Genomic DNA, 21,917 nt, shown 5'->3' on the forward strand with positions numbered 1-21,917 from the left:
GGAAGCAGGAAATCATGAAGGACGTACCCGAAATGTTTGGACACCAAACTTGGAGGAAAATGTGATGAACACTGTGCACGGCGACCACTGTGTCAGTACCAGGCTGATGGCCTGCCAGACGACCGTGAAGCAACTCTAAACAAGTTACTAAAAGTTTCATTTGCCATTTGGAGTAAGTTGATGTAATCATTAGGTTCCGAGTGTAACATTTCTTTTACAGGTTTTCACGTATATACACTCCTGGAAATGGAAAAAAGAACACATTGACACCGGTGTGTCAGACCCACCATACTTGCTCCGGACACTGCGAGAGGGCTGTACAAGCAATGATCACACGCACGGCACAGCGGACACACCAGGAGCCGCGGTGTTGGCCGTCGAATGGCGCTAGCTGCGCAGCATTTGTGCACCGCCGCCGTCAGTGTCAGCCAGTTTGCCGTGGCATACGGAGCTCCATCGCAGTCTTTAACACTGGTAGCATGCCGCGACAGCGTGGACGTGAACCGTATGTGCAGTTGACGGACTTTGAGCGAGGGCGTATAGTGGGCATGCGGGAGGCCGGGTGGACGTACCGCCGAATTGCTCAACACGTGGGGCGTGAGGTCTCCACAGTACATCGATGTTGTCGCCAGTAGTCGGCGGAAGGTGCACGTGCCCGTCGACCTGGGACCGGACCGCAGCGACGCACGGATGCACGCCAAGACCGTAGGATCCTACGCAGTGCCGTAGGGGACCGCACCGCCACTTCCCAGCAAATTAGGGACACTGTTGCTCCTGGGGTATCGGCGAGGACCATTCGCAACCGTCTCCATGAAGCTGGGCTACGGTCCCGCACACCGTTAGGCCGTCTTCCGCTCACGCCCCAACATCGTGCAGCCCGCCTCCGGTGGTGTCGCGACAGGCGTGAATGGAGGGACGAATGGAGACGTGTCGTCTTCAGCGATGAGAGTCGCTTCTGCCTTGGTGCCAATGATGGTCGTATGCGTGTTTGGCGCCGTGCAGGTGAGCGCCACAATCAGGACTGCATACGACCGAGGCACACAGGGCCAACACCCGGCATCATGGTGTGGGGAGCGATCTCCTACACTGGCCGTACACCACTGGTGATCGTCGAGGGGACACTGAATAGTGCACGGTACATCCAAACCGTCATCGAACCCATCGTTCTACCATTCCTACACCGGCAAGGGAACTTGCTGTTCCAACAGGACAATGCACGTCCGCATGTATCCCGTGCCACCCAACGTGCTCTAGAAGGTGTAAGTCAACTACCCTCGCCAGCAAGATCTCCGGATCTGTCCCCCATTGAGCATGTTTGGGACTGGTTGAAGCATCGTCTCACGCGGTCTGCACGTCCAGCACGAACGCTGGTCCAACTGAGGCGCCAGGTGGAAATGGCATGGCAAGCCGTTCCACAGGACTACATCCAGCATCTCTACGATCGTCTCCATGGGAGAATAGCAGCCTGCATTGCTGCGAAAGGTGGATATACACTGTACTAGTGCCGACATTGTGCATGCTCTGTTGCCTGTGTCTATGTGCCTGTGGTTCTGTCAGTGTGATAATGTGATGTATCTGACCCCAGGAATGTGTCAATAAAGTTTCCCCTTCCTGGGACAATGAATTCACGGTGTTCTTATTTCAATTTCCAGGAGTGTATTTCTATCTCGTTTTAAAACATTCCCTGGACTAGCGTCATGTTTTCTTCTTTTTCATCTTTAAACACAGGGCCAGATTCAATGCCAGAAATACTTTATCTGCATTTGTAGCATTTTGCAGTAGCGTCAAGATACAGCATACACGAGCAGGCTAAACTGACAAACTTTTTGGATTGTGTACGCGTTTGTTCGATAAATCCTTGGATAGGTCAGAGCGAACTTTGCAGATTAGTTTGATCGTGTACGGGGTCTTTTATATGGCCAGTTCCCTACTTCGCTTGGTCTCAGGCTGACGCCGCTGGCGTCGCCGTCGTGCGTTTAGTGCTGTCTGTCGCGGAGCTGCGAAACTTACGTTTCTGCTGTTGTCGACTTCAGTGGTCTCTGGATATGGACAGTCTCCTTAGTGGAGCTGCTTACAACCCTGTGGAAAAGACCTGTGCATACCTGATGATAAGCAGTAGGACGATAATTCTCGGAAACCAGTCCTTGCTTGATAATGTACAACAATTTCGCATTTACTTCAGTTGAATTGGATGCTTGAAAAAGGTCCCAGTAATACGCCAACAACAAATGTATTCCATGAGGAGAAGAGAGATAGCTTGAATGGATAAGCAGCGACTGCGTGCAGCGTCACTGACCACAGGCATAAACTTGTTAGAACGGTCGTGTAGTAAGACCATTTGACTGTCTTCTTGTTATTGGTGTCAGGAGTCGGCTAGCAGTCAGGGTAATTTTGCAAACCACCATCCAGCACCGTGATGGGTGTATAACTCTTATTAGGCACATAACATTGCAAGCAGTTCACACTGCGTCAGCTCCAATGTAGGGGAGGTTCTGTAGCTGCAAGAACTGTATCCAGCATCTCGATGCAGGTGGCCTGGATGCTGCTTCTGTACGCGCTCTCGTAGTGGGATGTCACGAATGTTGCTATTAGTATGGGCTCTAGATGCATTTCTATGTGGTTGGTCCTCAAAGTGACCTGGCAGCTTCCTTTGCCCCTTCCCCCCACCCCCCATTCCACCCTACAATGGTTCTGCATTCTGTGTCTGGGAATGTGCTAGGGGTGAAACTGTGACGACCACACGTTTTTGGTCCCTGCTGTAGGAAGGTGTTGGCACAGGCAGCAGTGGTGATGGTGAGTGCTGCCATCACGCCTGTGGAACACACTGCTGCCCATCCCACCATCAAGGATGGATCTGGTCTCTATGCGTCAACAACTACGAGACCCTTCCGCTTACTATGTACAAGAGACGACCTCTCACCATTACAACCATTATTGATGTTCATCCCAAGTGGTGACTCAATTTTCAACACCAGAATTGAGCCTCTGATATGGAGCAGATGAATCTGACGTGTAGCTTGACGCGCAGTGTATGAGTGAACAACGTAAGTAGCGTCAGATGTTCCCACCATGGCAAATTAGTGGCGAACTTTTCCAGTTGTATGAGTGTTTCTAAATACCATTTGTGCATCCTTTGTGGACACCTCCATTACACACTATTTCATTACTGATTTAAAATCGTGCTTGTGTATACGAATTACCTCATTTTAAAATGGTGTAAACTTGTAAATACGAGGTGTGTTTTTTAAGTAAGTACCGTTTTGAAATTCAAAAAAGACGTGCTAAGATATCTCAATAATTTTATTTTAACATGAAAGCCTGTACCTTAATCTACGCACTGACGCCATTACAGTCTGATCCTTCCTTGTTTACGTTGTGTACTGAGTGTTTAAGATGCCTCCGATAATCGTGAGTCCCACCGACTGTGAAGTACGGGCTGTTATCAGATTTCTTAGCGCTAAAGGCCTAAAAGCGATCGATATTCATCGTGATATCTGTGCAGTTTACGGAGAAAAACATTATGAGTTATCGAATGGTAAGAAAGTGGGTGGGAGCATTTAAAGATGGCCGCACAAATGTGCATGATGAACAACAGAGTGGGCGTCCTTCCGTCGTTAATGGAAGTTTGGTGCAGGAAGTGGACAATAAGGTGAGAGAAAACAGACGCTTTACCATTTCCTCCTTGCGGGATGACTTTCCTAATGTTTCTCGTAGTGTTTTGTATGGCATTGTGACCGAGCAGTTAAATTACCGAATATTGTGTGCACGTTGTGTACCGAAAATGTTGCCGGATGTGCACAAAACCAATCGTTTAGACAGTGCATTGACTTTCCTTGAGCGATACCACAACGACGGTGATGATTTCTTAAGCCAAATTGTTACGGGCGATGAAACATGGGTGGCCGACGTCACACCACAATCAAAGCAACAGTGCCTGGAAGTTGAGCAAGGGCATCGTTTTGCTGGAAGACAATGCCCGTCCGCATCTGGCGAATCAGACCAAAGATCTCATCACATCTTTTCGATGGGAAACTCTAGATCATTCTCCGTACATCCCTGATCTTGCGCCCAGTGACTACCATCTGTTCCTGTACTTGAAGAAACACCTGGGCGGTCAGCGTCTTCTAGACGATGACGAAGTCAAAACAGTGGTGATGCAGTGGTTAACAAGTCAGGCGGCAGACTTCTATGAGGAGGGTATTCAAAAACTGGTACAAAATTATTGCAAGTGCTTCAATATTGACGGAAATTATGTAGAAAAGTAGATTAAGGTACAGGCTTTCATTTAAAAATGCAATTATTGAGGTATATTAGCACGTCTTTTTTTTTATTTCAAAACGGTACTTACTTAAAAAACACTATATCCTTGTAAAAACAGATCTACAGATGAATGAACCTACTACTACTACTACTGCTAAAAACGAGGAGACCTCCAAAGCCGGCCGCGGTGGTCTCGCGGTTCTAAGCGCGCAGTCCGGAACCGTGGGACTGCTACGGTCGCAGGTTCGAATCCTGCCTCGGGCATGGATGTGTGTGATGTCCTTAGGTTAGTTAGGTTTAAGTAGTTCTAAGTTCTAGGGGACTGATAACCACAGCAGTTCAGTCCCATAGTGCTCAGAGCCATTTGAACCATTAGACCTCCAAAAGCAAGTTAAAATTATTATGGCAGGCCGCGTAACTTTTATTGAATGCTACACTACACTTCCAGGTGACACTGATACCTGACGTTACTTTTCAACATAGTTACCAAGTCTCCGTAAACATTGGTCGGAACGTTGTACCCATCGTTCAGTTCCTCGGCAATAAAAAATTCAATGAAACTATGTGAATCCAGAGATCTTTTCACATCTGATACATCTATGATGTATTTATGCAGGCTGAAGCGACGAATGAAAATTTGCACCAAGGCCGGGGTTCAAACATGCTCACTAGGCATCTACCTTAAATCCCGGGCTTGGTAAAAATTTTCATTCGTTGCTTCAATCTTCATACATACATCATAGTTGTTTGAAAAAGTCTGTGGATCCACGTAGTTCCATTTGATTAATATAGTTTTAATTTTATTTCACACATCTAGTTCTGTAGGACCACACTGAGGAGCAAATTTCCATGGTCATGTAACGTGTCAGCACATCAAATTACCACAGAAAAATAATTTCAGAAGTTGCAATAATAGATAAAATAAAATGTTTATAAATTCTAAAACGACGACAATCTGTAAGTTTATGTAAACGCAATAAACAATGTAACCCAGAAATGAGATTAATTTTTGAAGGAACTCGACAGAATAGGAGTGACCCATCAGAAAACTCTTCAGTTTAAATTTGAAGGCGCGTGGATTATCGCTAAGAGTTTTGGATTCTTCTGTTTAAAATACCTAAGCCTGGGTTTCAGGTGTGTGCCACAGGGAAGTGTCGTAGGACCATTGCTATTCACAATAAAATTCACAATATAAATGACCTTGTGGATAACATCGGAAGTTGACTGAGGCTTTTTGCGGATGATGCTGTAGTATATCGAGAGGTTGTAACAATGGAAAATTGTACTGAAATGCGGTAGGATCTGCAACGAATTGATGCGTGGTGCAGGGAATGGCAATTGAATCTCAATGTAGACAAGTGTAATGTGTTGCGAATACATAGAAAGAAAGATCCTTTATCATTTAGCTACAATATAGCAGGTCAGCAACTGGAAGCAGTTAATTCCATAAATTATCTGGGAGTAGGCATTAGGAGTGATTTAAAATGGAATGACCATGTAAAAGATGCCAGATTGGAAGAAGATTGGAAGAATCCTAAGGGAATGCGGTCCGAAAACAAATGAAGTAGGTTACAGTACGCTTGTTCGCCCACTGCTTGAATACTGCTCACCGGTGTGGGATCCGTACCAGATAGGGTTGACAGAAGAGATAGAGAAGATCCAACGGAGAGCAGAGCGCTTCGTTACAGGGTCATTTAGTAATCGCGAAAGCGTTACGGAAATGATAGATAAACTCCAGTGGAAGACTCTGCAAGAGAGACGCTCAGTGGCTCAGTACAGGCTTTTGTTGAAGTTCCGAGAACATACCTTCACCGAAGAGTCAAGCAGTATATTGCTCCCTCCTACGTATATCTCGCGAAGAGACCGTGAGGATAAAATCAGATAGATTAGAGCCCACACAGAGGCATACCGACAATCTTTCTTCCCACGAACAATACGAGACTGGAATAGAAGGGAGAATCGATAGAGGTACTAAAGGTACCTCGGCCACACACCGTCAGCTGGCTTGCGGAGTATGGATGTAGACGTAGATGCTGTTCCAATACAGTTGGAGAGCCTCTGCACTGATGTTCAGGTTTAGGGTGGCCATCAAGTTCAAATGGCTCTGAGCACCATGGTACTCAACTGCTGAGGTCATCAGTCCCCTAGAACTTAGAACAAGTTAAACCTAATTAACCTAAGGACATCACAAACATCCATGCCCTAGGCAGGATTCGAACCTGCGACCGTAGCGGTCTTGCGGTTCCAGACTGCAGCGCCTTTAACCGCACGGCCACTTCGGCCGGCGGACCATCAAGTGCGCTGAGGCGTGAATGGGAACTTGCATTGATGTGGGAGGCGTGTTGTGGTGTTCCATGCAGCTGTCCAGAGCCACTGTGACATGGTGGCGCAGTGGTTACCGCATCTGCCTCGTGAGCAGGAGACCCGGAATCGGATTCCGGCCTCGGTATAAATTTTCAGTCGTTGCTTCAGACTGCATACGTGCATGATAGAAAACCCTCACTTGGTCACGGAGCCATTCGAGGACCGCTGTGTGAACGTTCTCATCATTCGAAAATTTATTTCCCATCAGACGTTCTTCCTCGATTACCTGGTCTGTGGGCGATGTCGATGGCATTCCTTCCCGATCAGCACCAGCCACGTTTGTGCGGCCTTGGTCAAACTGTTGCACCATTTCACTACGGCTGGATGCTACACTGCACTTTGTTCGGATACTGCCAGAATTTTGCGGTTAATCTGTATGTAATTTTAACTTTAATCCACAACACTGTTGTGACCTGCGGTTAGGATTGCGGTATTTTACAAATCGTGGGCAGGACTACAACAAAACCAATTACTTATGATTAGCGTAACATGGGGTTTCATTTAATCGCTGCCTCTCCCGGCTAAAGATAGTTATCCTGTCAAAGAAATCTCCACCTGTGAACGTGTACCAATGTTGTCTGTCAAGCAGTGTAAATGGGACTAAATGTTTTCACAAGAGTGATCTCACACAATTTACCGAACTATTATTCGAGGTGGCAATATGTTTCCTTAAACAAAATGAACTATTTTTACACACAATACCACACGCGCACAACACTAATGTATTCTTGCCTGTCAAAAAATATTTCCTAATAGTTCTTGCGAAATAAACAGGGTTCATTCATTAGCAGAGAACAATTTCACCACGTAAGATACTGTTTGCACTATATTTAAAGATTATTCATAATCTAAGTCGAATTTATGATTTCGGTATGGGTTCTGGGCCAAAAATACACAATTGTTATCGTGAAAATTGACCATCAAGATTCTTGTGTCCTTAGTAGTTCTATTTAAAACTGCCGCTGCAATATTTCACTAAGATGGCGGCCAACATAAGACAGTCACTTTATCAATTCTCGTTCAGACGTTGTTTCACTGTCAACAAATAATATATATATTAAATCTTTTCTGTACCTTAACTATATACTTAACATTTAAAAGTATTTCTCCATGCTAATCACTGATTATTCAGCACTTCACCAATAATCAGTTCTGTAGATCAATGGAACTAATGGCTGCGCTCCACAGCTGAACAGAAAACATAACATTTATATAGGACGAGAATCCTATTAAAATAAAAGTTCAAACACACGTATTGATTTCAATGACACAGAAACTCTATTTTTTAAATATTATTTAGCAACATAATATAGTTTTTTAACGACCTCAGTGCTACAAGACATCAATCGCGTCTGATCATTACAACAGTTCGAACAAGAACAAGAAGAATTACTCTAGATGAATCATAGATAACAAAAAATGAAGATCTCCATTATCTTTTTCCATGAGTATTGTATGAGATATATTCTTCACAGAAAATTAAATTATAACACTGACAATAATTAATTATTATTATTTTACTACCGATGAAGTCCTATTTTTGTTAATATCACGAGAACGTTCGCTCAAATTGCACACACAATGCCGTCGTGAATATTGTTCTGAATAAAATGTAGTCGTGGATATTACACTGTCTCACATACTTCAGGTTTGGAGTACATTTCTAGTCATCTTACCACTTCATTCGCACACTATGATACACCTTTCACCTCCTAACGTGGCAGAACTATGTCTCTCTTCAGAGAATGCGACACTCTTGAGGCGCAGTGAATGAACTTAGCATGGGAAGACAAACCTAGCTTACGGTCTGAAGTCCATCCGTAGTTTGATTTTGCGGGACAGTTTTGAAATAGCGTGGATATCAATTATTGGCCGTTGCCAGTCACAGCCGTGCGTGGAAACCCTCTGTGCCAAGTTGTTCTGACTCTGGTCATACACAGTACCTGTGGCACAACGCTCGCTAGTCAACCTGAGTGTCAAGCTGATCACGGTCTTCTTTTCTTTGCTGACCTTATCCAATGTCTTCATGCAGTTGGCATGTTAATCCGAGCTTGGCAGCGTTAGTGTTACAGTGTGGCCGGATGCTCTCCCCGTCGCTAACCCTTCCCTTCTGAATCAGAAACATTTGTTACCAGCTCAAGTTGTCTGCTGTCAAGGTAGAAATCATTTTTAATTTAAATGATCTAAGAGATGACCAATCCATTTAACACGTGTTTTCTGTAGAAATCGGTCATTCAGATTCAAATGGATAAATAAATGGCGAAGTCTTGACTAAATAAGTATAGTTTCGGTCATGGTGACTCCTCAGAAGAAAAATGGCGTACTTCAGAGCTCGAAATTAATAGAAAGTTAGTTTTTTGTCCTGTAGATTACTTGCACAACGTAGTGAGGTGAGTCAGTTTGCAGGCTATTAAATCAATTTACATGTAAATATCGTTGTACACTGTCAACTCGCTGATCAGTTCACGTTAAGTAATTGCCAAATAAAAATCCACTTTTAAACCACGTTTTTAAATCGGGCTAAAAAGTATAAAATAATTTCTCCTAGCCGCATACAGATTCCTAAAGGCTTACAGATAATCCTGAAAATTGGTAACTGTGAATTGATAATAGAGCTGAAAATATTTGTAAGATTTAAACGAAAAAAGTGGGGTGCATGCAATACATCAAAGTAAGTGGTGAACATTCATGCATCAATTAAATATTGCATGTACCTCACGTTTTTAGTCTTGAATCTTACAAGTATTTTCACAGCTGTTACAAATTCACAATCACAAATTTTCAGATCATCTGTGTGGGGCTGGGAATCTGTATGTGGGTAAAGAAATTGTTTTGTACTTTTTAGTCTGATTTAAAAACAGCCTAAACATAAAAAATTGATTTTTATTTAAATAATGAATTTCTGCTTTTCAGTCTTTTGTGTGTGTGTGTGTGTGTGTGAAATTCTTCAATCGAGTTCCACAGAGGTATGTTGTATATTCCAGATGTATTTCACTTTCTCTTCACCTGAGTCAACCTAAATATCTCACGAAAAGGCTGCGAAGGTAAAAGTTAGAGAGAGACTCCAACACACACGGAGGCTTACTAGCAATTCTTCTTCCCGCGAACCATTTACGATTGGAACAGGACAAGGTACAAGTGAAAGAAGAGGTACACAAAGTGCCCTCCGCCACAGACGAAACAAGAAAGCTAGTTAATATGGCATTGTCATCCAATTCCGAGCTATGTTGACAGTTTAAAGTGTCTGGGTTATCGGGAAATAACAGCGATAAACAAAGTACCCGCCGCCACCCACCAGAAAACAAATCGGGTTAATGTTTGTTTCATCCAGATAGGAGCTGCGTTGAAAGTTCCAAGACTCTAACTCATCGGCAAGTTACTTTAAAATCTGTTGCTGAATTTGCACCAAATTGACAGACAGAAAATAAAACGATCTACTAAAAATGTAGCAAAAAAAAGTAGTTCATAAACGTAATACTCAGAGTATAAGTTTCCAAATAGAAAATTCTTCTATGTAACAGGAGGAGACGCCCTGAAGGGACTCTGTTCTTAGCTTACCTCCAAACATGGCTTTGCTACGTGTCAATCATTTTATTCTTTACGTAGGTGATGCAAGATTACTGTGACGCTGTATCTCAAATACCTACCTCTTTAAGGGGGGTAGGACGTCAAACGGGCCGACTTGGGGCAGGAGAGGCATCTCAGGATATTTTCATTTCCAGTGTCTATACTTTTACAAATAAATTGATAAAACTTTGTCAGCGTCACCACGAAGGATTCAGGATTCACACCCATTGCAGTGGAAGTTCGAAAACATAACAAAATAAATTTTTTTACGTGCGAAATTTCATCGTTTTTTCACTTACTAATGGCTGCATTTGTTGCTATAGGTACACTTTTCTCCATAAGTTAGAGAGATTCCTCGTTGAATTTTGCACAACATACATACCATATACACAGGTGTATGAAACTCTAGAATTTATTTAATTCATGAAAAAACGAATGAACTGTTATATTTTAAACTTCATATTTTATAGTTAATTACCTCAATTTTTACCACAGTTTTTAACAGATTTGGAAAAATCTAGAGTTTCATACACCTTTAAGTATGGTTTGTATGCTGTGCAAAATTCATCCAAGCATCTCTCTTACTTATGAAGAAAAGTGTACCTATAGCAACAAATGCTGCCATTAGTAAGTGAAAAAAATGATGAAATTTCACACGTAAAAAAATTACTTCGTTATGTTTTAGGACTTCCACTGCTATGAGTGTGAATTCTGAATCCTTCCTGGTCATGCTGACAAAGTTTTATGAATTTATTTGTAAAAGTATAGACACTGGAAATTGAAATGTCCTGTGGTGGCTCTCCTGCTCCAAGTCGGCCCTCGTTGACGTCCTACCCCTCTTAAACAGCTGCTGCAAGATGATTGTGTGTGATCACATTTAATTCTTGCGGCACCCTTTTGTAGTAAGTAAATTTTCTTAAAGAAAAGTTAATACAAAATACTCGTGTTCTGTATGACATTATAGACAGGAAATTTTCGTAATGTGTTCACTTACTGACTTGTTCTCGAGGACATTCATTGATAAGAGGAGACGAAAACAGTTGATTTGAGTTGTTTGGGCAACTAAAATTGTTTTACATTTTAAATACTCATCGGTAAACACACCCAAAAATTCTGTAAGTTTCTATCTTACTTATTACCTCTTATCTTTACTTGAAATAATTAGCGTAAGCTTTGATGTACAGAACTGCTAATGCTGCATATGCCAGAGAGATAGAGCGAGAAGAGGCAGAGAGGAGGGCAGACACCATTTGCAGGAGACAAGTCACTAAATCTTTTAAGCATTACTTACTGTCTTCACTGCAGCTCTTCTGTATCTGCAAAGAGAACTAATTACACTTCATGTATGTTAAGTTATGGGTCGTTTATGTATATGAGGAACCTCTGTGAACCTAGCATGAATGTTGTGACTGTATTAATGATTTTTCCTGAGCCAGAAAAAAAAATCCCGTTCTACCTACATTCTTTTAATTATGTGACACATTTTTTTGGATTTTTTTCCTTAGTATGAGGCACTCATTAGTTAACTATGTCATTAATTCCACAAAACCCTCGTTTTTGTGAGGAAATGTTTCATTTTGCAGATCCAAACGCCTTGAATAGGTCACAGAAAAGAAACCGAGTCCTGTTTTCTTATTTAATACTTAAAAAATCTGATGAGTGAGTTGGTTATTTATAGCAACAACTGAGTGACTTTCGTAAAATCTAAGTGGCGACTTACTGTTATATTGTTATTACAAACCTAGGACACTATTTTAAATGAATTTACTTCTCCAAAAATTTTTACTCTTTCATATCCATAATGTGTAGGAGTCCAAAAATGGCTATTTCAATATCTCCGGAGAATACTCTGACTCATTGATGGATTTCATATGTGTTTCAGACAGAAAGGAAATTATTATGTAAGAATAGCTCTTCAGTATCTTTTTAGAAATGCCATTAGCTGTCCATAAGCTTCCATTCTTCATAGACTTCATTATTTTCTTAATTTCATAAGAGCAATTCAGTGATAAATCGGGCTAATTTGCTTAGGTAACGCTGCAGATATGTTGTATTCCTTTCTAAAATCTGTTTGTTGCATTATATGGGCCAGAAATATAAGATTTCCTTGTGAATTTTTCAATCGCTCTTTATTGAAGTAACTCGGTGATGTTATAAAGGTAACAGACAAAACTTTTACACATTACACAAACGATTATCTTTTTATAACATCAATATTTATATTCCAATATGAAATAATGTCTTAATATTAACATTAGTATTGTACTAAAATAAATGATTAATGTGGTCTTTTACTTCTTATCAAAAACTCCCAAATGGTAACTTGCACATAACTGAGTTTTTACTGGAATTTTGGACAGTCATTACAACTGCAATTTGATTAATAGCAAGCCTACAGAGACAGGCATGTTTTCTTGAAGAGTAATAGTATTTTATCAATAAACCTTAGTGAGGAACTCAGCTCAAGTGACTTTAAGACTACAGAACCAGAGGAAGATTATAGGGGTAGTGCGCACTCTGGTTAGAACCATGGTAATGAGACTTGTCGAGTGATGGTCAGCAGCACACCTCTCAATCACACATACTGTCTGTCTGTGCCATATGACGTCATCTTGCCTGCATGCAGTGGAGTGCGATCAGTGTCGGGTGTCTGGATGATGACTCGCTCACCTGCAACACATAGCAATCACCACTGCTGTAAGATCATAGCAGTACAGATAAAGAAGCAATTAAATCAATCAACGTGCATTAGATCAAGAATGAAGACGTTGTGTGAGACTGAAACCTTTGCAGAAGTTACTTGCTCAATAACACTGACAGCATGTTAAAAATATCACGTGACAAATGAAAATTTGTTTCCAGACTTGGACTAAAACCCAAACACCCTCCTTCGGGGAATAGAAATGGAGGAGGACTGTGACACAGCCTGACATTTCTGAATGGATTTCGTGATTATCCTTACATGTATCTGCATCTTTGTGAATTTCATTACCATTAATCTATTCATTCCTTTTCAGCGAATCTCTGGCAGTTGATATACAGGGTTATTACAAATGATTGAAGCGATTTCACTGCTCTACAATAACTTTATTATTTGAGATATTTTCACAATGCTTTGCACACACATACAAAAACTCAAAAAGTTTTTTTAGGCATTCACAAATGTTCGATATGTGCCCCTTTAGTGATTCGGCAGACATCAAGCCGATAATCAAGTTCCTCCCACACTCGGCGCAGCATGTCCCCATCAATGAGTTCGAAAGCATCGTTGATGCGAGCTCGCAGTTCTGGCACGTTTCTTGGTAGAGGAGGTTTAAACACTGAATCTTTCACTTAACCCCACAGAAAGAAATCGCATGGGGTTAAGTCGGGAGAGCGTGGAGGCCATGACATGAATTGCTGATCATGATCTCCACCACGACCGATCCATCGGTTTTCCAATCTCCTGTTTAAGAAATGCCGAACATCATGATGGAAGTGTGGTGGAGCACCATCCTGTTGATAGATGAAGTCGGCGCTGTCGGTCTCCAGTTGTGGCATGAGCCAATTTTCCAGCATGTCCAGATACACGTGTCCTGTAACGTTTTTTTCGCAGAAGAAAAAGGGGCCGTAAACTTTAAACCGTGAGATTGCACAAAACACGTTAACTTTTGGTGAATTGCGAATTTGCTGCACGAATGCGTGAGGATTCTCTACCGCCCAGATTTGCACATTGTGTCTGTTCACTTCAGCATTAAGAAAAAATGTTGCTTCATCACTGAAAACAAGTTTCGCACTGAACGCATCCTCTTCCATGAGCTGTTGCAACCGCGCCGAAAATTCAAAGCGTTTGACTTTGTCATCGGGTGTCAGGGCTTGTAGCAATTGTAGACGGTAAGGCTTCTGCTTTAGCCTTTTCCGTAAGATTTTCCAAACCGCCGGCTGTGGTACGTTTAGCTCCCTGCTTGCTTTATTCGTCGACTTCCGCGGGCTACGCGTGAAACTTGCCCACACGCGTTCAACCGTTTCTTCGCTCACTGCAGGTCGACCCGTTGATTTCCCTTTACAGAGGCATCCAGAAGCTTTAAACTGCGCATACCATCGCCGAATGGAGTTAGCAGTTGGTGAATCTTTGTTGAACTTCGTCCTGAAGTGTCGTTGCACTGTTATGACTGACTGATGTGAGTGCATTTCAAGCACGACATACGCTTTCTCGGCTCCTGTCGCCATTTTGTCTCACTGCGCTCTCGAGCGCTCTGGTGGCAGAAACTTGAAGTGCGGTTTCAGCCGAACAAAACTTTATGAGTTTTTATACGTATCTGTAGTGTGTCGTGACCATATGTGAATGAATGGAGCTACAGTGAATTTATGAAATCGCTTCAATCATTTGTAATAGCCCTGTACATGTTGTAAGGGGTATAAATGCAGATAGTTTTATTGGTGACCGAGCACAGTGTACTGAACAACATTATGTTAGTGTTAACTTCAGATGCAGACTAATAATTATAGCTACAAAGAGTACTATGTTTTCAGGTTGGTTAGTATTTCCAAGTATGTGTGGTACGAGTAAGTCGTTAGCGTTTATTTTGCCATGGGCAGCAGGTGAGGTGTTGAAGAGTGGACATGTGGGTGCAGAACAGTTAGTCTATACTGACAGGCGCTGTCCACTTAGTGATGCAGTTACAACCTTGCAGAAAGCAGATAGCAAATTATGTAATGTCTTCATGCAAAGACTGTTAGACTCAGAGAAAAACCAGCACACTGAAGTGGTTACATATTAAGATACTTATGATGACAGTATCTGTACATACACCCGAACACCCTGCATATTTCTGCTGGAGGTAAGTCACAATCCTCCACCGACCCCATCAGCTGCAGTGATGATATTCCATTCCCACACACCCACTGAGGGAACCTCTAATAGTAGTGTTCACATATCATATGTGGAAAGATAAGTAACAATCAAAGACTGAATCAGCCTGGAGGCATGCCCGGATATTCTAATGTTTAAGGCTGTTCTGAAACATATCTTCAATTGTCAAGATATTTTTGTGCCACTGCCTCTTTAAATGGTGGTTGAAACGTCTAGCTCAGTTAACAGAAAAGTTACCATGACCTGATGTAAGAAGCCTTAGAGAGGTGAAGCAGAAGTAAGCTGACGAGGCATTCTTTTGCAAGAAGCTACAGGTTGGCTGTGCTGACACAGCAGGTATCACCACTTGGTCCTTACAGTAGAACAAGTTACCACGTTTCCAGCCTCGATGACGAAGCCTGGGTTGCAACCCTGCTGACACAGCGAAAGTAAAGAAGCAGACTGTAGTAATGATGCCACTACCACACATCCAGACCCAGCACCTGGTCGCTTCCTTGGCCTGTGTGATGAAGAGTTATGGGCGGGTAAAACAGTTGTGTCGAGCGAGCCACCAGAAATATCGGCAGTTTAAGCTATGCAGTGTATGTCACAGCCTGCAGCCAGCTTCTAGAGTAGGGCTTAACAACTGGCCGGTTTTGAGCGCGAGTACTCGCGTCTGCTCAGGCACGTGCTCGTGAGCAGCTGCAAGGTCGTGGAGTATGGTGGGAGGGGAGGGAGGGGAAATGCGCGCGCACGTTTGAATAGGGCCACAGCGTGCCTATTGAATTCGCGCCGACTGTGTAAAGTTTAAAGTACTACGATCAGCTCTTAACAGTCACTTCGCTGGTTAAGAATCATGTGAAGTCGCCGTTGTGTAACCCCAACCATGCTTTCGCAGTTCAACCGCCATTGGGAGGAATTTTATCTGTTTACTGAAAAAGATGGTGTTGCAAAATGTTTAGTATGTCACAAAACGGTGAATTCTTTTACGAAATTTAATTTGCAGCGACATTATATGTCGTACCACGCGAAAGACTACGGACGTGGAAAATGTGATTGACCAGATCGTGCACAGGAAGTTATTAAACATAAAAGGAAGCTATCCGAAGGAGATCTGAACGACGAAGAAAAATCAACTGAGGCAGCTCTCAGGGTGGGTTACAAAATTGCTTTGCTTTTAGCAAAATCCCTGCAACCCTTAACCGATGGCGATTTAATAAAAGAATGTTTGGTAGTTGCAGCGGAACATTTGTGTCCATCTCAAGTTGAACAGTTTCGGATTTTGCCATTATCCAACATGACCATTATGCGTCGCATACAGGCCATGGCAGACGACGTCCAGAGCCAGCTTGCAAATATCTGTTAAGATTTTATGGCGTATTCTCTAGCTTTGGACGAAAGTGTTGATATCACTGGAACAGCGCAGCTTGCCATATTTATTAGAGGTGTTAACAGAGACCTTCAGGTGAGGGTTGGGCGCTAATGACCGTTGACGTTGTGCGCCCTAAAACCACAAAAAAAAAAAAAAAATCAGGTGAGGGAGGAGCTCCTCGACGTAGTAGCCATGAAGAACACTACAACCGGAGGTGATATTTTAAGTAGTGTTGAAGAAAGTGTTGAAAATATAGGATTGTCCTGGAATTCTTTAGTTTCAGTGTCTACAGATGGTAGAGGCATACACTAAGCTAATAAAATTATGTGGCACGTGTACATTCTCCTTTATTTGTTTCATTTGTTGCAGTAATAATTCGTGAGTGATATCCCTGTAGCTGGCCGCGGATTTACATCGACTGGCGGCAGCTGTTGTGCACCCCACGTGACTCTCCCCACTCTCCGCTCTGGTCCGGTAGTGGGGGTAGCGTGCTCGCGCTGCTCCGTGCACGCGCCTTGCTGCTCACAGCTTGCTCCGCGAGCACTTATGTTGTGAAGCCCTGTTCTAGAGGTACTCCATAACAATCGTCGTCCTGAAAGAGGTTATCTACCTGCTAGAAACGGCCTCTGCTAGCTATGGCACTATGGGCTGTGCCTAGGCCTGATGACGCTGAGAACTGAATTAGTGCCTTCCAACTAGTAGCCGACTTCTCTCGACTTCAGGGTGGATACCCAGGGCCCGTAGTTCACACCTGAGCCTTACTAACTACCGAGAGCTGCCTGCCCGGGTACGTTTTACTATTGCAGACTTGCTTCTGCTGCCAACTGTCACTGCACTGCACTGTGCTGAGGTGTTTGGTTCATCTCTGAGCACTCGTGTGCTTCCTGCACTTAGCAGCACATCTGCGTCAGCCAAAGTGACCAACTCCTGCTAAGACTGTTGTAGCTACCTAGAGCCTGAGCCGTGCTTCTTCGTTTGTCAGAGTGCTCACAGCATGAATCCACCCTGAGGATATCTGCTTGGCTGGGTGATGCAGAGAATTGGCCATTTGTTTGAAGGCCACATGAGTCTGCCCACCTTTGCAGCTTATTTCACTAATTAAATGGCCTATTTTGTACTACTTCTACGAAATCTGGCTCTATCCACCTTGCTCTATGAACCTGCTGCCCTGTTAATTGAGTCGCCATGCTATTGCAACCTGTATTGGGGTCTCTAACTATACCCACAATCCTTACCCCCACTAAGGTACATCAATTAGACTGCAGGTTCAGCACACCTGAACAGTTCACTTGGATATCACTTCATGTCAATGTACCTGTATTGATTTCTATCTGAATCTACATCTGTACTGTGTAGGACACTGTGAACTGCATAGCATAGGATGTTTGTCCATGCATTATGTATCAAAGTTTTTAACTACTTGCATTAGAGTATGAAGCAAGCATGAGAAGAATGATTCATTGAATGCCGCTGTACGTGCTGTAATTAGTTTAATATTTTATTTGCTGTCACTACTCGAGTAATATGCAGAGGGTTGCAATAAATTCCAAAATCCCTCGTTACTGCATCTTGAAACTTCACATGTAGTTTTACACAGGGCTGTTGGCAAATAAAATAACAGAGGACATGGTGTAAGACACTTTTGATGTACAATAATGTAATCGTGATTAAAGTTCTTGTGGGTATTATGCCGCGTCATTGCTAAAAAATAACAAAAATAATAAACTAAAACCGACGTTTTGGCCGAATTGCAACGGCCTTCCTCAGGGCACGACTGGATTGGCATGGGGATAAGTGCTTCTATTTATTACAGACTATCGATGTCTTACGTCACTGTTATGAAACTTTTAATTGGCTCTCTAATATGATTGGCTAGTCATAACGTAAGGGAAGATGAGAAAGAATCGTGGATGCGAGAACCCAAAATACGGGAGGCGATCGAAATTATTAAGCAGCCTGACAACATCAACAGAGAAGATGGTTACAAACTCCCGGCGTCCTGGCTGCCGGCCATCCCAGTCCAACGGGCCGCTAGCTGTCGCGAGGCAGAAGCTACACGGGACACGGACGTATCTGCACAAACAGCTGTAGAGCAACTGTCAGTCCACTTCCGCGGACACCAGAACGAAAACTTGCCGACCAGAAGCCGAACGCTTATTGGCGGACAGCTACCAATCGTTGACGACATGGACTTCCACGAATAGCTACTTTCCTTCCATCTTCCCTTTAAGTCATGACTAGCCAATCATATTAGAGGGCCAATTAAAAGTTTTACAACAGTGACGTCAGACATCGATAGTCTACAATAAGTAGAAGCACCTATCCCCACGCAAAACCAGTCGTTCCCTGAGGATTGCCGTTGCAGTTCGGCTGAAACGTCGGTTTTAGTTTATTATTGTTGTTAGTTTTTAGCAATGACGCGGCCTAATAACCAGAAGAATAATAATCACTATGACATCGGCCGCGGAAGCCTAAGTTCTTATAATAATGAAATCACTAGAGCAACGGAATTAATTAAATGACTCAGAGCATTGTTAAAATCTGTTAACAACTCCCTGTACTATTGAATCCTACAGATTCAAAAATGTCAAAACAGTTTTGTACCTGATGGGTTAGTATCATCAATAGATTATTGTAAGGAATTTCAGAACGACTTGAACAGTATTTCCACTTCCTGTAGTGACATTCATCTCTTCTTGAGTGGCTAAATGCAACTTAATGAGAATTAAATAATGAGAAATAACCCTGTTGTATCTCATTATATCTTCAGTGGTACTATTCTGATGGATCTAAGACTAATTCCAAAAAATCATATGGAATACAACGAACATGTAAAATCAGTAAAAGGAAAGATGAACAGTAGACTTACATTTGCTGGAAGATTCTCGGAAAATGTAGTGCGTCTGTTAACAGAAGGGCATACAAGACGTTAGTAATGGAGTGATGGGGCTATTAGCACAGCCTGCATTGTTGCCATATCTCCCTACCTCCTCCCACTCCCCCGACCCATTCCCATACCATCCTCCACACTCTATGTCAGTCACCTTATATAAAATTTGGTAACCTGTTACCCTATTATAGAACTGTTATCCTATTGGCTAAGTTTATGAGCAGGACCTGCATGGTTGCTAGGTTTCCACGAAACGTACTAGATAATTTATTGTTCTTGTCACTACAATTTATTAGTTAACTCTGGGGTCCTTATTGCAACAATTTACTATCCTTATTGCTGTCTTGACTGCGTTGACATATAAGCTTAATATGTGACGAATTTGAACCTGATACCACGCACCCGTTACTGAGAAAAAGAGGACATAACATCTGAGGAAAACAGTTTTTAATAGTTGGACAGACACACTGGCACACAGACATACAGCAACACGATCCAATAAGGTTTCCGTTTTTACCAACTGAGAAAAGAAACTCTAATAATAGCAAGATCCGTTTCTTCACAAATTTCTGAAGCATTTACTGCTATGCATGTCTACATCCATATTCCCACTGTGAAGCACATGGGAGAGGGTACTGGCATTTGTACTGGATATTAGGGTTTCATCCCATTCCATTCATGTATGCTGCATGGAAAAACATTCGTGCCTCTACGCGCTTTGTATCCAATACTTGTCTCTCAGCACAACGAAGTCGATCATCTGGATATTGGGAATTCTTTCATGAGCCTGGTACACAATGGAAAACCAACTTCTTCTTGCTGACAAATGTGAAAAGTTTCCCCCCCCCCCCTCTGCCAGGGATTAAGCATTGACTTGGGGGGGGGGGGGGGAGCTCAGTACTAATGAACCAGTCTATTTATAATAACTGGTGCTTTCTAAGAGATGTGAACAAGCAAATTAGTCAGCAGTCTGGAAGAGGAGGTGAAGAACACCAACGGCTTCTGAGGTGAGCGAAGATGTTAATCTCAACGGTTAAGGCAGATGAGTCAGTTGCTCCTGATAGGTGCAACCAACAGCTGAAGGCGGAAGGGCTGTGTCTTAGAAACCTGAAAAAGCCTAAATGGAGTAAATGCCACTTAAATTTACTAGAAATCTGCTCCTTTCAGATACAGCAGAAGGCTATTCAAGGCTAAGGGAGTAAACCCTGGAAGAAAATCCTCGATTACATCAGGTCTAGCGGGCAATGAAAGAGTTCGTTTGTAATGGCTTTCAAACGGAACGCAAACAACTCGATTAAGACATAAGCATGTGCAGACCCGCGCCAGAGATGATAGTTTACAGCCTGATGTTAGGTGGAGACATGCAGCCATGCACGAATGCCAGAGGAGACCACTAACTCACAAAGGGACCATCAATTTACTCGGCCTCAGAGGAAAGTCTGGGGAACTGGTAGGTCTAATGGAAAGGAGAAAAATAATGAAACTGGTGCTGAGTAAAACCAATTGGGAAAGGAAAGGGATGTAGAAATTAAGGAAGCTGTATACGCTTCATTGACATGGCAATGAACAAACAGATGAAGAATGGAGCTGGTTTCATCATGGCAAACAATGTGAACGGAGTCGCAGACATCCAGTACATCAGTGAGAGAATAATGAAGGAAAATGGGCATTTAGGGAAAGATACACATACAGGTGTGTGCATCCGCAACTGGATGTTGTCAGGAAGTACATCCAGTACATCAGTGAGAGAATAATGAAGGAAAATGGGCATTTAGGGAAAGATACACATACAGGTGTGTGCATCCGCAACTGGATGTTGTCAGGAAGTAGAAAGCAGCTTATGAATGATCTGAAAGCGGTCATTTGTGACGATAGAAGCATAATTGTAGGAGACTTGGATGCACAGGTTGGTACAAACATAACAAGATATAAGAATGCAATGGGATCCCACGGATATGGTGGAAGAAATGTAGAAGGTGAAGATCTCATGAATTTCTTTGTGAGGAGTGGTGGTGAAAAATAGCTGGCTCGAGAAAAGAGTCATATAACAAGATACATCTGAGATTGGCAGATGAAGAAAAAAGTAGACCAGTTACATATATTTGAACCTTGACAGTAATAATCGTCTGTTCGTAGCGAATTTGAAAAACATCAACGTGTCAAAATCACACAATAGGAAAATGCCAAAAATCACATTGTGGGAACTCCAAAAAATGGAAAAGAGAACTGATTATCAGAACCGTATAATAACGCATATCCCAAAAGAGAAAGTGAAAATTGGAGAGCCTGAATGAAGTAGATTATAGGACGCCTTAGAGAAGCAAGCTGACCAGGTTTGTGGGAACGCAAGTGTGAATGGAAGGAGATAGAAGTATTTCACGAAAAGAAAGGGACCGAGAAAAGATGAAAGCAGAACTTAATAGAAATGAAGTAAGGATCTGAGATCTGGGACAAATATATCCAAATAAAAAAAACTAGAGGTTAAAAGAACAGACACAAAAGAGAAGACCAAAACATGGCAGATATTCACACAGAAACTCGAGGGGGATAACAGACGCAGTAAGAAAGTTCTGTATAGTGTTATCAGAGATGAAAGGAAACCAGTGAACGCCATAAATGCACTCGAAGATGAA

General features: G+C 42.5%; 1 protein-coding gene across 1 annotated transcript in view; it reads right to left on the reverse strand.

Moving 5' to 3' along the window:
- Nucleotides 1-12,325: 12,325 nt before the first annotated feature.
- LOC126262866 (uncharacterized) overlaps nt 12,326-21,917 on the reverse strand; it is a 91,033-nt gene continuing 81,441 nt past the window's right edge. The window contains exon 4 of the mRNA XM_049959734.1: nt 12,326-12,861. Coding sequence (XP_049815691.1) covers nt 12,767-12,861 — 95 coding nt within the window. The 3' untranslated portion in view covers nt 12,326-12,766. The remainder of the gene's footprint in view (nt 12,862-21,917) is intronic.

This window comes from Schistocerca nitens, chromosome 6, assembly GCF_023898315.1.
Source record: "Schistocerca nitens isolate TAMUIC-IGC-003100 chromosome 6, iqSchNite1.1, whole genome shotgun sequence".
NCBI classification, from domain to species: domain Eukaryota; kingdom Metazoa; phylum Arthropoda; class Insecta; order Orthoptera; family Acrididae; genus Schistocerca; species Schistocerca nitens.